Source organism: Chlamydotis macqueenii, chromosome 21 (assembly GCF_036417535.1).
Source record: "Chlamydotis macqueenii isolate bChlMac1 chromosome 21, bChlMac1.mat, whole genome shotgun sequence".
Classification (NCBI taxonomy): Eukaryota; Metazoa; Chordata; class Aves; order Otidiformes; family Otididae; genus Chlamydotis; species Chlamydotis macqueenii.
In genome coordinates, this window is record NC_141576.1 from 5,553,736 (window position 1) to 5,571,564 (window position 17,829).

At 54.4% G+C, this 17,829-nt stretch overlaps 1 protein-coding gene across 4 annotated transcripts in view; it reads right to left on the reverse strand.

The window, feature by feature from the left end:
• Window positions 1-17,829, reverse strand: part of CASZ1 (castor zinc finger 1) — a 93,941-nt gene that overhangs the window by 58,839 nt on the left and 17,273 nt on the right. The window contains exon 2 of one of the 4 annotated variants that reach the window (XM_086764599.1): window positions 11,477-11,636. The exons of the other annotated variants lie outside the window; for them this stretch is intronic. Within the exon in view, the coding sequence (XP_086620725.1) occupies window positions 11,477-11,495 (19 nt within the window). The 5' untranslated portion in view covers window positions 11,496-11,636. The remainder of the gene's footprint in view (window positions 1-11,476; window positions 11,637-17,829) is intronic. 4 annotated transcript variants of the gene reach the window in all.

Below are 17,829 nucleotides of genomic sequence, written 5' to 3' on the forward strand. Positions count from 1 at the left end.
ACCGAGTCCTTTCCACCTCCGAGCGTCCTGCCTGACCCCTTAGATGGCCAAGGGAGATGATCCTGCGTCCTCCCCTGGACCACCCCACTGGTAAGGCGAGGCTCCAGCATGGGGTGAATTTCCCCTAGATGAGTAATGGCTTTTCTAATGCACGGGCAGGCTGTCAGCTTCCCTACTCCCAATGTTTTATGGGTTTAACTGAACGGCTCTGAACTCCCTAGTAAGAAATAAAGTTATCCCTCAGCGTCCCTTCTAAACATTTCACTCAGTGCAAACGGTGTTTAAGAAAAATGAGGACATATTTCTTCTTAAGGATGCAGTATCCCCCTTCAGAGGCCTAATTTATGCCATATATCACTGGCCAGGGAGAGAAAGGCAGCGCAGACCTCACACTGGGAGTGAGCTGGCCCTGGCACAGCCGCTGCCGCTGCAATGGTGCAGTGGGCTGCAACTCAGAGTCCTCCGGAGTCCGCAGAGTCCCCGCCGGAGAGCGGAGCCCGGCTGGCGGGCAGCAGAGCAGGACGGACACCTGCTAACGCTCAGCACTGCGCCGGCTCCTGGGCTGCCGCAGCGGCCCTCTCCCACCGCAGAGGCCTCCTCACCTGCGCGGACCCCGTCCTCCTCACCCTGCCTCAGCTCAGCCCTGCTTGGGGCCTGCACAGCTGAACCGCAACGGCCTCCGCACCGGCCCTGCTCCCTCGCACCGCGACGGTCTCCCCTGCGCCGCTGCCTTCTCACCTGCCGCTGACCTGCCCTGCTGCCGCCTGACCAGCTCTTCACAGGCGTTTGGCACAGCTGGTGGGGAAAGCGGTTCAATGGCGAGCAAGGACAGGACTAATCCTTCCTCACAGCTCTTTAGTAACGCACGTCTGAACCTTTTCCTGAGCAGATCTCAAAAAATGATCCTAAATGTGCTTTGATCTTGTCTACCACCAGCCCCCTGCTCTGAGAGCCGCTAAGGCTCTGCTGCTCACCCCAAGTTCTGAGACAAAGCTCCTCGCCCCTGCCCTTCCCATTGCCCGCTCTGCACTCGTGTACCCCGAGCCTCCAAAGGACAAGAAACAAGCCCCTCTTTCTGCACCCAAGTGACACAGGGAACTTGCAGAATTAGCAAAAGGAGCAGAGCGGAAAGAAGAGGGAAAAAAGTGAGTAACGGGGGGCAGGAACTCTGGTTCTACTGACCTGCTCCTTCTCTTTGGGCACACAACCACGCAGGCTTCCCGTCTGCCCCTGACCTCCTGGGTCTCCTCAGATGCCAGCCATCTGGGTCGAGATTTCTTGCCTAGCTTACTGGGACCAGTACCTCGCTTGCAATTTTAGGTGCTACTGCAATTCAAGTAACAGCAGAGGAAAAGCACTGACTTGGGACAGTCTGAAGCTCCAAAGTCCCTTGCGTCCTGCAGCCAACCTTCCAGCCCATCTGCCAATGGCAGGATCTTTGAGGAGACATTTCAACAGTTTCCTCCTCTTGGTCCCACGAAACTCGGAGCTCCAGCCTAACGCCGCAAGCAGGGTCTCACTGCTCCCTGGGAGCCTTCTATCTCCAGAGTCTTTCTTTCAGATAACACGAAGCCATGAGGATCAGCTTTTCTCATCCAGTTTCTCCTCCTTGCCTTATTTATTTCTTTATTATTAATTTTTTAGTCCAGTTAAAAGGTTTACTACCCAGACGAGCCTAAGTGGCCTCACTCAGCCTAAGTAACTCTATAAATCAAGCGGAACCGCTAACATCTACATCACAATCCCACCATCAATCTCCCCACAGGTTGTGAAGAAAACTGAGGGGAAAAGACGTAAAATGAAGAGCGAAGAGTAACAGCTCATCACCCCCAGGTCCCTGCCGGCTGGCTGTGGCCCTTGGAAAACTCCCGATGAAGCCAGACATGTTGTCAGGGCAACTCAATGCAAACACACTGCCTAACTTCACCTCTCCGTAGACACACGTGCATGCTGCGGGTGCTATGCCAGGAGGACACGGGGGACGCAGGGAGAGGGAGGGAAGGGGTTGTGGAGAGCCAAGAGGGCTGGGAAAACCTTCGGAGCGGGGCCAGCCAGCCCGTACGGGAGCCAGCTCCCAAGGAATGAAGAGGCCAAGACATGAGCCTCTTCGAAACGGCGCACAGAGCCCTCTGTGAATGCCGAAAGGGGCAGGGGGTGCAGCGAAACACCGAGGTGGTGGAGAGGGAACCAGAGAGGTGGTGGAGAGGGAACCCGACGCTGCGGGAATAACCAGGACCTGGGAGAGACATGAAGTCTCTTAAAGGATGCAGATTTGGAAGGGAATTGCTCAAAGTTTCATCAGTCCCTCTCGGTGACTGTCTTTAACGAGTTACTTTGCAGAGAATCCAAACCCACCTCCAAGGTGGAGAGCAGCTCCCTGGCTTCAGGCCAGGCCCAGCGGCGTTCCTAATCGAGCGCAGGGGTTAAGCGAGCCACCTCCTAAAAAGGGTCCCTCCAAACCCAGCTGGTAGCTGGGAGGCCGCTCAGGAGCGATCTGCAATCCCTTTCAGCACTATTAAGCTCAGACCCACCAAAGAGCGCAGACTCCTAATTAATTGCAGTGGGAAGTCAGGAGCGTAAATGGGAGTTGGGAGCCTGAATGCTTGTTGCATCACTAAGAAACACAGGGCCAGAAGAAGTTCATTATTGTGGTTTTTCTGGTCCTGCAAAGTACATCAGTGTGTTAGCCTGCACGATGTGAGAGAGACCTCGGGAAGAGCTGCATGACGGAGAGCAAACTGCAGCATCTTGCCCTTCCCGCTTGCGTGACGTCCTCCCCACGGCCATGACCGCTGCCCGAGCCGTATGCGAGCGGGTGACGTGCTCTGGGCTCGGTATGCAAAGGGGGCACTCAGATCCCTCCAAGGTTTCTGTAATCCCCGGGTGGGGCTGGGAGCTGGCACCCATCACATCCAGCACTGGGAGTTTAGGAGCTCCCTAGTCCCTGGAGATGCCTGGCACCCGCACATGCTGTGCAACACAGTTAGGAGAAACACTTGTCCGTCCCGTTCATGTGGAAAAGGTTCACAGCCTGCCCAGAGGAGAGCCGAGCTCTGGTGTGAAAGCAGTGGGTCATCCCCAAGCTCGTTAACTCAGCAGTCCTGTCACAGCGGCACGGGAGAGAAACCCCACGGGCTGAGCTGCCCGGGCACTCGCCCCACGCTTCCCGGTGCTCACACCCACGCTAATTCTCTGTCTTGCCTTTTGCTGCTCTTCCTGCTGGTCATTAGGGCTCATCTTCTTATCCCTCCCGTCCTCGTGAGCCCATCCATGTGCCAGCGCTAGCGCTAATTGCAAATGCCCATCAGTGGGAACGCACACGTGTACGAGAACGTGGCCGTGCAGGTGCGCTATCACACGCAGAGGCACACACGACCCAGCACGCAAACACACGCCCTCGCACGCCCATACACGTGCTTGTGAAACGGTACGGACGCAGGACGCACGCCGCTGCGCGCCGACGTCTGCGGACCTGTGACTTGCACAAGCGTTACGTCCGCACGCCGCAATACACAGACAGAAACGCAGCGTACGCGCCTCCCCGGAGGCACGCGCCCGCACGCACAGAGCTCTGCTCAGCCCCGCGCGCGCCGTGAGCACCCACGTTTTCGCAGCCGCACACGCGGACGTGCACAGGCAGCCACCCGTGCGAGCGCAGAGCACCCCGCATGCACTCACACACACGCACACGTGCACGCACGCACGCTCTCGGCACCAGCCCGCACGCCGGGAGCGGTTTATTCTGCAGCTTGGAGTGAGACGACGGCGGGCTCGCAGCCGGACCCTGCAGCCAGCGCCGGCAGCAGGGACAGACGCACTCCCCGTCCCACCACGGAGCCCCTCTTTACCCCCAGCCCGTCTGCACCTCACACCTTAAGGCAAAAAGCGCATCGGTGAGCGTCCCACCGGAGCGGGCGTCCCAGCGGAGTGAGTGTGCCGGGCAGGGGATCTCTCCCTCTCTCTCTCTCTCTCTCTCTCTTCCACTCGCATCTTTTCATGAACTCTATTTCTCTTTCCTTTCTGAAAACAACTGAGCTGTAAATACTGTTTAACCTTCTTCCCCCCTTCCCCCCTCCCCTCCGCACTATAAAAACACAAATATGCCATAACTCAGCTGGCTCAGCCGCCGCGCCTCCAACATGCCCTGCTCCAGGCCTCTCAGGAAGGTCATAACAAACGACTTTCCGATTCAGTGCTCCTGAAATAATTTTGTGTATTAAAACCTGAATCTGCACTTTCTGGACCGAAAGCCTCTCTTAATTATGGCAAGCGTCCTTGGGATGGACAGTGATCCTTCACCACAGCACCGCTAACCAACCGGAGAGGCAGCGGGCTCCGGCTCCCCACCACCACCTCCTCCCGCTGCCCCCTCCCACCGCCACCCAACCCACGGCCCCCCTTGCTCCCTCGCCCCCCCGCCTTCCCTTTGCCCAATCTGTTTTCAAAGTGTGTCTGTCCTTTATTAAATTGTTTTCTTTTCCACATTATCAGTTGCCATGGAGACCTCATCTCTCGGATTATTTGAATTTCATTATATCTATTGATTTGGGAGCATTTCATCTTTTTTATTGTTTTTCTGTCAATTTTCAAAACGAATAACCATCTAATTTGCGTCAGTGCTGATTATGTTTGTCCCTCAATAGAGGTCGGCAGCTGCGTCGGGGAAACAAATCAATGGGAAACCATCATAAACCTCCCCAGTACAATCTCCAGGATATGTGGGTGACATTCCACGCCTGCGAGAAACACTCATCATATCCAAACTTCTTTCTTTCTTTTCTTTTTTCTTCTCCCTTCTTTTTTTTTTTTTTATTTCCCCCTCGTAGCTAGCTCCAACGGCCAGTGGCGAGTCACATGTAAAATCGTATTTATTTTACACACATCCATGTACAATTTTGGACACATCACATTTTCAGACAGGGAGGGGACAAGGGTAAGAAGAGGAGGAAGGATTTTTTTTTTTTTTTCCCCCCTAAGAAAGAAGGGACGAAAAGGATGACAAGGGAAAGAAAAAGAGGAAAAGTGGATCGGGATTGCAAATTGCTTACTATGTTTTTTTTTTAAATAATTTATGCAATTTTAAGCATTTATGTATAAATTTTTTAATAAGCCACCCTGGAGCAAAATAGCCATTAACATCCCGACGTCCTTCTGTCCAATGGGCTCGTGCGCAGGATCAATTTCCGAGAGTACTTTCCTTTTTTTTTATGACATGATAAAATGCTTTTAAAGCAACTTACACAAATATGGAAATTTTTTTCCCCTCCTCTTTTTTTTTTTTCCCCTTCTTTTTTTTTTTTTTTTTTTTTTTTTTTGTAACAGCCTCCACTTATTCACCAGGGAGAGCGAGCGAGCGTGTGTGTGTGCTGGGGAGGGCAGTTGGCAGAAGGATAGACCCAGCCCTAACTGGAACGGACCTGCCTGTCCTTCTAACAAGGGCATAAACTTTCATTAGCGATGCACACAGTCAAAGGCAATTTAGGGAAACGCGCTGTACAGAAAAGGAAAACCTCAGCGTTTTTTATACAGCGGCTCCTTGGCTCCGTCCAGGGGGCTCTATCCTTGAGCTCGGCTCGCGCTCTCCAACCAAAGTGACCCCGCCGGCCGCGGGGGACGCGGGCGCGGGGGCTGGGGGGGCAGAGGCTGGGGATGCTGGTACCCGGCCCCTCGCCTCGGCCCCGCCAGCAGCCTGCACGCCCCGCGGCTGGTCCAGAGAAGCCAGTCAATATTAACGTCTTTCTGGAACCCACCGGTCCTAGGAGAGGCCCAGGGGTATTTGTTGCTCTGCCTGTGGCAGAGCTTCGCCCCTCCAACGGGCTGCTCCTCCCCAGAGGGCTCTATTTCGGGTTTCCACACCCTGAGAAGTGGCTCGCCGCCGCTCGGTGCCTCTTTGGGGCATTAGTTACAAGCTGGCTCTGCCCGGACCAGACAGATGTGTCGCTGCTGCTCCTGTTTCCGCGGGGTACAGAGGCTAGTTATTTTTGCAGCTGGGACATGTTCAGCCTCACACAGGAACCTGGAAAATGCCATTCCTAAAGGGACGGCTCCTGCCCCTGGCCCCGTGAGCAGGCGCAGCTCTGCGCAGGACGGACACGAGCACGCCAGGCCGGAGCGAGAGCAGGCCAACACAAGGGGCTCGGCGGGGTCTGAAAGTCACGACCACACGTTGGAAACGAAACAAAACTATTTCTCCAGCTAACAGTTCCCCTGGCCCTCTGTCTTTGGGGTCGAAGCTCCTGCACCCCCAGCCAGACACACATTATAGACGCCAAAGCACGGGAAATCCCTGTGCACGTTCCTATTATTTCCTTCAACGTGAAGCCCCGGCACTGGTTTTTCTACAAGAGTGAATTTCTTTACCTTTTCGTACGACACAGTTCCAGAGAGAACACAGACCCACGAATTTAATCCTACGGACAGCAGGCTTACGTGTTACCGGTACCACACACGTGCTGCACACGCACCTGCCCCGTGTGCAATGTTTGGGGCTATTTGAACTAATGCAGAGGTAAAAAAAAAAAAAAATAATAAAAAAAATAAAAATTCAAGGGGCAGCCAATGCTCAGCTGGAAAAACACAAAGTGCCGAGAACAGCAAACCCAATCAATAACAATCACAACCCCAGCAGCGGGCGAGGAAAGCGTGAACCGTTTTGGCCTGCTCCCTGCGTGCTCATCCACTTGGGAAAACACAGCCCCCCCCCCGGCCCACGATTCCATCCCCTCCCGCTCCACCCTGCATTCGCCCTCACCAAAAAGCTTTACGGAGTGCAAGCCCCCCAGGTCCCTGTTTTGGTCAGAAACTCGGCAAAGAGGTGAGAGGGGCTCTGCACAGAGGAACAGGACTGCTGGCAATGAGCTGGCGCCTGTGGAAGGTTCTCGATGCCGTGAAAGGCTCTGCTTCCAGCAAAGTGCTCCATGCACCCCACATCCTCCATCCTCCCCTCCAAAGTTTTGCCCTTTGTGTCCCCCTTCCCCTCCCAGTTGCCAGCCTCAGCCTTAGCGTGCTCCTCCTCTCGTCTTTCCTCAAGCTCCCAACACCAACCCAGCTCCCTCCTCCCCAACATCTCCTGCAAACCTCCTGTGCCCCAGTCCGCACCCCCATACCCTCTTCACGCCTCTCTCCCCTCCGTCCCTGTGGTCCTTCCGCCCAGGGCTGGCACAGAAAGGGGACTGGCACCGCCAGGGACCAGCGACCAACTCAAGGAGCGGGAAAGATGAAACCTGTCAGGGAAAAGGTGAAGGGTCTTGTGTCACTCCTCACCCAGACTGTACGGATTTTGGGGATTTCACTGTAGCAGCAGAGAGGTCAGCAGGAGTTGAAGGTTTTCAGGCCACATATATCACTCTATATGGTCCTGTCTATAGCGAGTGCTAAATATAGCCAAGCCAGACCTGGAGGGGACTTCAGCGCTGTGATGCAGGGACACCAGCCACGGCACAGGCACCCTCCGCCACCTCAAAGCAATACAGATGTCAACAGTCCCAATCCACAATCAATGATGCCTGGGAACTCTCTGTCCTCCCACCGCCGAGAGTACGAGCCAGGTTCTCCGTCCCTCCCTTTCCCCCTCTCAGGTGTCCACAATGGTTCCTCCTTTGGAGTGGTGACCAGTTAAATAAGGCACCATTTTCTAGCTGGGAGGTCCATTTTCCCATGGGATGTGGATCCTCTTATCTATGTCATCCCAACATCTGTTTCAACACAGCTACTTAAAAACTTAAACAGTGGAAGAAGCTCCGGATAGAAGGGGAAAGTCTCTCGTGTGGGTCAGAATAATTAGACTGAGCTCAAATTGGCTTTCGGCATCTGCTGCTGCCTCTGAGCAAAATCAAGCCATGCTGCTTCCATCAGCATCTCTCCGCCGTTAGCCTCGCCCTGCGGAACAGAGAGGACCACATACTGCCGCGAGTAGGGCATCTCTGGGAACAGGACCCGCTCCAACAGAAGCCATAAAGCCTCCTTATCCAGCTCCCATTAAAGCCCAGAGAAAAGAGGCCAGACAGAGAGATTGAGATGAGCCATTTCCCTAACAAACTTGCTTCCCTTTTTCATTCGCTCCTTTCTTTTTTTTCCCCCTTTAACTGTCATTAAAATAACAAGTTTCTGTTACAGTCTAAACATTCCCACATTGTATAAAGGGTTATGTTACACCAGAGTCACTGCCGGGCCCAGTGTTTGCACAGAAACCTCACTGCAGGTCCCCCCTCCTGACGAAGTGACTTATTAAAGTTTAAACAGTAATTAACAGAACAATAAAAATAAAGGGATGTTTGGGGAGTCGTAGTGCACACAGGGTTTTTGGCAGTGCCAGCACTTTTCAGTGCCCTGCGCTGGCAGGAAAAAAAAAAAAAACCCACCAAAAAAAAAACGGCTGCAAAACCAGTGGGAGAGATCGCGTGCTCGGAGGGGCCGCGGCGAGGCCGAGGTGCAACCCCAGCCCCAGCGCCGGGGTGCGGAGAGCAGGAGACAGCGAGGGAAGGGTTCGGGGGGACGGCGAAAAGGATGCCCAAGGGTCACTTGGCAGGAGGCTGGGATGGATTCGGTGCTTGCTACCCTGCGCTCGGTCTGTGCAAGTGCCGGACAGCGCCGAGAGGCCCCGCTGCCTGCTCTCCGATTCTGCTGAGATGGCCCAGACAAGCCTCCCAGAATTGGAGTTTGGGGAACTGTGTCTGTGAAACCAGACCTGGGCTTTGGGGAAGTAGCTCCTTTACTTCAAAAGAGAGTGGCAGAGAGGAAACGGCAACCGCAGAGCAAACCCTGAGAAAATCTTGCAACGAGGAAAGCTTCTACGAGAGACCCCAAGAGCAGCCCCCTCGCTTGGGAGCTTTAAAACCAGACAGAAGATGACATCTTGTAGGGCCTGATCCTGCCCTGGCCCGGTGCAGGTGCGGGGAGCTCTGAGCTACAGATCCAGCAGTGTGTTAGCAATTCTGGGGTCATCCCCTCCTGAAACGCCAGCACAGCCACAACCACAGGGCCAAGCACCAGAGCCTACCTCGCTGTGCAGGACCACAACCCTGGCTTTCCCACCAGAGCAGAACTTTCCCAACCTATGTGAAATTGGCTAATCAAGGCTCCCTTTAAAGGAGCAAAACTGCTTTTCCTGTGTTTTGTTCCCATCCCAGTTGCCTGCCTTGCCCAGGATGAGCTCCAGAGCATGTGGGTAGAGTTTTAGCTTAGGTTGTCAGCCCTCCCTCTTACCCAACATGCAGCAATGCAGAAAGATCTCATTTGAAGATATTTTTGGTGCCTATTGTGACTATTCTCAAATGTTTGCCTCAGTAGCTCACAGCGCTAGCTGGCTCTAGCCCTGACGTGTGACTCAGTACACATAGCATTGTGCAGCCCCATGTTTGCTAAAGCTCTTCCAGTACAACTGCTCAGTTTGCAAATAAAAAGACAGCTCCGTAAGGGTGTATCTCCTGCGCAGAGTGAGCTCGGGGAGCGCTGCCTTGAGCCCTCTCCCCCAAAGCCCTCCCCCAAGTCTGGTACCTCGCAGCCCGGGCCAGCCAGCCCAGCCGGACAGCAGCGTGGCTCTCACCGGGGCTGGGGAGCTGCCCCACTGCCACGAGGATGCACGTGGAGACCATCCAGCCCCAGCTGCTCCTACTCACTCCACAGCCTCCCTTCCCTCCTCTGCTGGGGTGCAGGAGGAGGAAAATTCTCCCAGACTCCACCGCTGACGGGAGTCTGTGGCAGCTCTGTGAACAACCACAGGAGATGGCCCCAGAAGCCCCAGTATCACACCAGTACGAGTCACTCGAGCGAGGACGCTCAGACCCAGTGTGCCTGCTCACACCTCCAAGAGGCTAACCTGCTATCTCAGAGTTGTGCAGCGGTCCTGCAATGACAGCGTACCCCAAATGCCACAGGCTTGGCTTCAGAGCGTGAAGCTGATTGCTCCTCTTCAGTTCCCCTGCCAGTGAGGAGGACTCTGTCCTCTGCTTCCTCAGTGGTGAGCTAACCAGCTTGTCTCTGCAGCTGCCACCCTGGCACTGCAGCGCAAGACACATTTCAAGCTACTTCAAAGTTAACAGGTCTCATTCTACTTCCAGCAGCTCGGTGGTGTCCAGATCAACGCTGTCACTTACTGACAAACACCCACCAACACGACAAATGCCACAAATACTGACGAGGGGTCCTGGCTACGCTGCTGCTCCTGCCCTCCCGCCACCCACCGCCGCTCAGTCCCCGTGGGGATGCCCACTTGCTCCGCAACCCATTTCCCAGCCCTTGCTCTTCCGCCAGGCCCGGGAGAAGCAGCCACCTCCAGACACGGCAGAGCAGAGGGATTTGTGGATGCTGAGAGCGCAGAGCAGCGGTGGGCCCAGGGTCCCTGCAGACCCTGGCTCCCTGCTGGCAGCTCCTGCCCTGGGATGGGGAATCACTGCCTTTGAGTCATTAACCCTCAGCCTCATGCAGAACTCCTTCCCCCCAAATACAACTGTGACTGGGATCCAGTGGCTTTCCTGAGGGCAGACTGGCTCTACAGGAACATTTTCAAGTTCTCTGTGGTCTGGAATAAATAGCAGGGATGGCCATGATTTACTCCGTGGTCTGGGAGAGAGCTCCACTGCCAAGAACTGAAGAGAAGTGTTAAAAGTGTGACTTCCCAGGCAATTACCAACGGTGATTTTTAATAAGCTGTTTTCTAGGCACTAGGGGAGCAAGGGACATGGGGGAATCAGATGTTAGGAATCTGAATTCAGCCCAGGTTCCAAAGGTGCCGGTTTAATAAGCCATGAGGCGAGCCTGAACCAGCAGCGACTGCCCTGCAAATGAGTGCCAGAGCAGGAGGCTGGCATATCAGGGTTCAGAATTAACGAAACCAAGGCCTTGGCAACCTCAGTGATTCTACTGCATTCTGGTGTAAATTGATAAACCTGCGTGGTGCTCCAGGGAGAACATGAGATGGGAGGAAGGGGGAAGGGAGAGGGTGAGTGGGAGACATACCGACGCCCTTTTCCCTTACACGTGAGCTGAGCTGCCAGTTTGCCTTCTGAAGGACTCTCCTGCTCCACAGACTGAGGATGAGCAGATCATCTCCAGTCCTGAGCACAAGCAAGCAAAATCAACACATCGAATACCCCAGACACTCTGACCCAGTGTCTCTCTCCTCTTCCAGACCCACTGCGCTCGACCCCTCTCTGACAGCTCTTATGCTAACGTCACTCTGCTAAGCTCAGAAGAATGATTTTCCCAGCTGACACCACGTCAGTGACGGGAGAACTGAGCTTGTGGCTTTCCACTGCCACTCACATCAAATGGAGAGAAAAAGACACGCCACCCAAACCTGAACTTTTCCTCCCGTTCACCCAACAACGGGACATTTCCCAGCTCCTGGCTGTGCTGGAGTCAGCGTCCCCAGACTCATTTGCCGCGAGAGCGGCAGTGCTTGAGAGGGGAGAGGTGTTGAGCAGGTACAAGTAGGAGCAAACAGAAGAACAGAAGGTGCCCCCAGGCCAGCACTCACGTGCATTTTCCTCGGCCATGTCTGAGGAGACTTGGAGTCAGAACAGAGCACAGCTTTGCACGGGGGTCTCAAACATTTCCACAGTGCAGAAAGAATGTCCTGCGCACTTCCTTTTCCAACACGTCGTTCACGATGCCTCTACAGCAATGCCAGTAACTGCCTGTAGGGAACGTTATGTTAGAAAATTATCTAATGCACTTTTAATCACCTGGTCTTGCAATCTACAGAAGGAAACAGGAGCGGCCAGCACAGTATGACCCTTCTTCCAGACACCACTGACTTCAGATACCACTATCAGGGGTAGCCTGGTCCACGTCCCAGCACTCACACTCTCTTTCGGTTAACAGGCCACAAAATTATTTAGACTATTCTTGATACGACATTGTTATATTTGTAATTAACACAGAAGATCAGCAGTGCCACATCCTGCAATCCCCGTATTTTGCTGAACAGGGAGGAGCCTGTGTGCTCAGAAGCGCTTGGTCTTCACCTAGCTCCGCTTCTGCTGGGTTTGTGGGAAGCCCACACTTTCCAGCAGACCCATCCCACACGGAAAGGGTTTGATATTGTCGGAGATTTTAATCCGCACATATTTGAACCACAATATGGCAACCAGCACTCTAAAATTGGGTCTTACCTCGTTTTTTTTTTTGGAAAGGACTTTTAAACAAAAGAAAAAAATCTGCCAGTACACTAAGCGTTTGGCACTATCTTCAATCAGGGCAGCCTAATTATACCCATTATGCTGATGAGGAAGCACTGGCACACAGCTATGCACTCGCATGGCTACAGATACAAAGCGAATCAATGGCAAAGCTGGAAATAAACCTGGGAATCGTGGTGCTGAGAGCACCACCCACCTCAGCGCAGCCGCACGCGGCTGGGCATGGGCGAGACCGTGTCCTGCCCACGTCCGGCGGGGTTCAGAGCTGGTGTGGCGCCCTCCACACATCTACTTAACGGAGTGAAAGTTTCAGTCCCTGAGATGGCTCGGGGTGCTCTGAGACACTCGGGGGACTGGTCACACAGGCCCGCCCACGAAGACCAGTCACTCAGCTCGCTGTATCGGAGACAGACTGGCGGGCTGCGGACACCCAACAGCCAGAGCATCAGGTCTGAGCCACCAAGACACCCCGCAACCAAACAGACTGCGGCAGGGATGAATCATCTGCTCCTCCTGAAGCATCTTAATCATCTTCCCTGCATGTGGATCCCCGCAGCGAGGTCCAGCCTGATCTGGCTCCGTACTAATGATCCCCTAGCACATAAAGCCCAGAGATTTTCCTTGGCACCAGGGGCCAGCACTTGCCCGGCACTCTCCCTGCCAGGTGCTGGGTGCTCGGGTCTAAGAAAGGCTGCAGAATCCCTTGGGATTGAGAGTCATTACATAAACAATACAATAGGATCACGGGCTGTAATTGTAAGAGTGCCTGAGGTCTTGGCACTTCAGTCTGCCTCAGCGAAGGCCTCTAAATGGAGACTCAAACAAAACAAACAAAAGCCCCAACTCTGTCAGCACTTAATGAACAATAATAAATAATAAATAATAACCCGAAGTGTCAACCTAGCAAGACAGATGTGAGGCACCAGGGCAGCTCTGAGGAAACGCTGACCCTACGGCAGCTGCCCTCCCTCCCCAATTTCCAGTACTCGGAGCTCAGATCACCGGGTACTTGCGGGGTTAGGTCCAGAGCGGGGGATCTGGGTCTCTGTCACCCCAGTAAGAGGTATGAGAGCTGCAGCCCTGGTATGTTCCTGGAGCAGGACCTTCACCTGCTCGGTGAGCACACATGTACACCAAGCTCTTTCTTCTTGCAGGATCTCCCTTCGAGTGCTCAAGGGAAAAGAAGCAGACGGAGCTGAGCACGGGAACCCAGAGAGGTGTGCGTCCAGAGAAGCCTCTCCCCAGCATCTTTACAGCCTCGACTCAGCGGCCCGCACCTGGGCCGTGCAAGCGGAGCTCCTGGCCGGACGCTGGGAGAGTTGCTTGGCAGGGACATGGGCTGAAACAAAGGGCCTAATTTAAGTATTTTTATAACTCGGTACTTGTGACAGTGGGTTTAGCAGTTGCCAGCCATCTGGAATAAAGAATTACAGCCACCTCCCCTAATCCTATCTTGCCTAAACCCTAAAGCTGGTTATGGTGCAAGGATGAGGCAGCAGGTTGGGAGGAGGCAGTGATGGAAGGTGGGGGTGGAGAAGGGACCACAGGAAAAATCTCAAACTTCTTTTTCTTTTTCCTGCAAGGTGCTGGGTGGTCCCAGATATGTCAGAAGTCTTTTTGCTAGGAATTAGCAGACAGGATGAAGAAAAAGCGGGGAGAAGGGAGACAAGGAGTCCTCCATGACCACACAGTCGCACACACCACACACACACACTCGCACACACGCACACAGAGGCTTACTGGTCCGCGCAGGGCTGTCAGGTAAATTAGATCTGAAAGCTGACAATTTCTGACCATATTTCCTTGATTATTTCAAACAAATGCACACCAGCCGCTGTAAGGAGATTAAAGTGACATAAACGTCCCGAGTGGGAGGAGGGAGGGCAGAGAATTCAGGTCACCCCCATCCGTCCCCCATTTGACAGCCGCTATATCGCTATCCAATCCAATAAAAAAATCCCCCCCTTTTGCTTTAATTAATTTTACAGCTAGCTTGCTTAATTACTTTCAATCAAAATCCTCCTGCCATCGCAAAATTAGAGATGGTTGAGCTCCATTAGCCTAAATTCTTCATTTCCATATAGAAAGAGGCTCCCTCGGCAAAGCCAAGAGGGCTCCCTTCTATCCCAGCTATCGGACAGACGCCTGTCCCTCTGTCTGTCTCCAGTTCCTCAGGAGAAGAGGGGGGAGAAGGATACAGCCTTGTTCCCACCATCCCCTTTCATAAAGCATCTCCTGGAGAGCCCTGGACACAGGAGGCTCCTCTGCTCCCAGCAAAGACCACAGGAGGCGAGAAGGCTGGAACGAGCCTTTCCACGGCTGCACGAAGGAGCTGGGACGGCAGGCGGCCTCCTTTCTGCTGGGCTTTCTGCTGCCGCTGCCAGCACTGGGGATGGGAGCTGGAGGGACACCTCTCCTGCTAGGGCTGGGCTGAGCACTGCCACCGTCACCCCATGCAGGCATCACCAACTCGAGCTGGTCTCTGCCGGACACACGGAAAGGACATCGAGGGGACACGGGGGCAGATCACTTTACAGCTGCTTGCTGGGGGGTTTGGTACCTTCCTTCAGAGCATCTGGCACTAGCCACTGTCAGAAACATGACACTGTGGGCCACGGAGCTGTGACATTCCTGTAGCTCCTGCAGGCATCATTAGCACCTCTCTCCTGCAAACACAAATCATGAACTGTCCCATTTTGGGCCCATCCGAGAGCAGTCCCAACTGGTCCCATGTCCATGAAACCTCCTCAGAAGTGCATGGAGTGGAGCAATAAAGCCATACAGAGCTGGAAGGGAGACAAGAACCCCAAGAGGGTGGAGAGGCTGGGCAGAGGAAGAAACCCTGAAAGGTGCTGGGCGTGCTGGGAGCGGAAGAGAACCAGCTCCTCTCAAAGCACTGGGGGAACTGGAAAGAATTACCCAGATCGCTCCAGTGGATCACACTGCAGTATGCTTTCCTCCCATCTTCTCAAATTTCCTACGGTCTCTTCCTTTCCCACCTCCCCACACTACTTGGTCTTAATGGGATTTTACAGAACCCGGCCAGCGGAGCCCGGCCTCTGCTCCCTCCTCCCGCCACCGCCCAGGCCACACGCACACCTAACCCGGAGCCGCAGGAAGGTCACGCCAGCACCCCGCACCTTCCCACCCTTCGGAAAGCTCAGGGGGATTCATAAGCGCAAGAAGCCCCACTCCCCCCCGGCTCCAGGGAGGACGGGTCAAACCCGATCTCCTTTAGAACAAAACAACGAAGAGACAAACACAGACCTATTTTGTTCGTAAGCTTAAAACCGAATCCAATGGCGCATCTACCTGGGGATTTTAGATTAAATGGTTTAAGAAACTCAAATAGGCTTTTTAATCCGGTCAAATAAAAAGAGCCCCAAAGAAGCAAAGAATTCACCCTGCTGAGCCTCACGCCGGTGAAGACAGCCAGGCAAGAACGGCTTCCTGCTCTCTGCAGCTCCTCCCCACCCTGGCATGGGACATGATGTATTTGCCAAAATCTGGAAGCTTGGGATACACCTTGTTCAGGACTCGTGCAGACTTCACTTTCCCATGGAAAGCACTTTCTTCATCCTTTACGTGTTCTCTTACGCTGCTCGTTTGGGCTCTTCCCCCCAATACCTGGCAGGCCACGCGAGCACGGTGCCAGCCCTGGTTATATGACCAGCGCAAGCCAAAAGCAGTCCAAAAGAAGGCACTGAAACCCCTCATCCCCATTCAATGCACCCGTTTATGCACTGTCTTTCATTCCACCTCCCTCCCTGAATGCTTCACAAGAGACGGGCGAGAAGACGAGGGGCTGAACAGCCGTGCGCTCGCAAGACGCAGAAGGGAGACAGGGAGGGTCTGCAAGGGAAGCTCCTGCAGAGAGCGGTGGCTGGACAGCCAGCCAAGGTCCCATGGATGGAGAACACGGACTTGGGGAGTCTGACGGACATCTGGAGCTGGATCCTGACAAAGAGCAGGAAGCAAAGGGGCTCTCTTCTCTGCTGGATGACCACTTCTGCAGGACTTCCAGCCTCCTACCTCCTCCCAGTATCCTATCTCACCAACTTCCCAAAAGATACTGTCCCCTGTCCCCCACCGCTGCTGTTCAACTCCGGAAACGCTCAGAACCAGCCTTCCCCTGCACATAAAATTCCCGACTTGTGTCTCGCCTGCTCCAATGCTCAGAGCAGCTGGGACAATAGAACAGAGAGGCCCTAAATCCACCAGACTCACCCTAAATAGCGATGGCCCATAATTTCGCCTGACATTCAGGAGCTTGTTATTCTTTCCCCTCGTCGCCTGGCTGGAGCTGTTCAGACCCATCAGTGTTATTCTATGCATTAAACGGGAAAAAAAACAACTCAACAACAACCCGGAGTTTGCCAGCCTGCCCAGCGAGGGCTGAAGGGGCCACGTCCCGAGCCGTGCCGGCGGTGGCAGAACAGGAGGAACCACTGCCTCAAACCCAGGCCCGTCCCCTCTGCAGGGGAATGGCAACGAGCGGGTCTTGCCGAGACCCCCAGAAGAAACCCACGCTTACCCTTTTCTCTGCTTTCATCCCTAGCAAGGGAGCTGTGATCTCTCCCGGCCCTTCCGGCTCCCAGCTCGTGCCGGGGCAGGTTGCCGCACACTCCTCCCCACCACCCAGAAGCGGAGAGCTTGAACCACAACAGTTTGGGGTTGGGTTTTTTTTTTTTTCGGTTGTTTTTTTTCCAGGCTGGCTCCAGCTGATTAAGGACCTGCAACAGGATGTAGGGATTACAGCAAAACCTGGCTCGGGATCAGCTGGGGCGTAGAGCCAAAGGAGAGAGCGAGGATTGCCCCCAGCCTGGCTGCCAAACCGGCACTCGTCCTGTTGGGAGGCTGCGAGGGCTGGAGCTCTCCGCTGGAACAAGGCCCCTGCCCTCGCTGGGGAATGGCCTGAAGCCCACACTGACAAACGTGCCCACACGAAGGGCAGGGCTGTGAGGACGAGAGATGATGGCTTACAGGGCTTGCTGGAGAGAGGAAAATCCCTCAGGGCCCGGCTCTCCGTGCCTCCACTCCAGGCAGAACAGAGGTGCGAGGGGGCAGGCGCATCCCCGCCCCGCGGCTGGAGCAGCGGGAGCAGCCCGAGCTGGCGATGCCCCGTGATTCCCCCATCTCTCTGCCAGGCTCTGCGCCATGCGGAGCTTCTAGCGGGTATCCTGGAATAACACATGGCAAAATACTCTGTGCTGAGTTTTTAATCCAGGAAGAAGTGATCAGGGAAGGCAATAATCTCAACTGGCACACAGAGCACAGCAGGGTCTTGCTTCTGGGGAGGCATCCAGAGCAGAATTAGCTTCAAGGAGACTCTGGGGCTTTTTTTTTTTCTTCTGCTTACACTGACTCCTGCCTGGACCAGCAGCAGCCCTCAGCATCTTTCTAAAGTGCCTGTCACTGCAATCTCCAACTGCTGTGCTCCCTAGGGGACATCTCCGCACGCTTGGGTTTTCCAAGCCCCTCTCGGACCAGAGCAAGAGGGACAGTGACATCGCGAGCCACCCTCCCGCTCTGACCCAGAGCCGTTAGCCCCAAGTCCTGTTTTAATCAGGTCTGGCAGAGCTGCTGCCTCGTCTCCCAGCCTGCCACCTCAGAGGCATAATTTACCAGTGCTCTCTCGGGGAGCTCTGTGCAGAGCCTGAATACCCCCCTCCTTCACGGCCAAATCCTG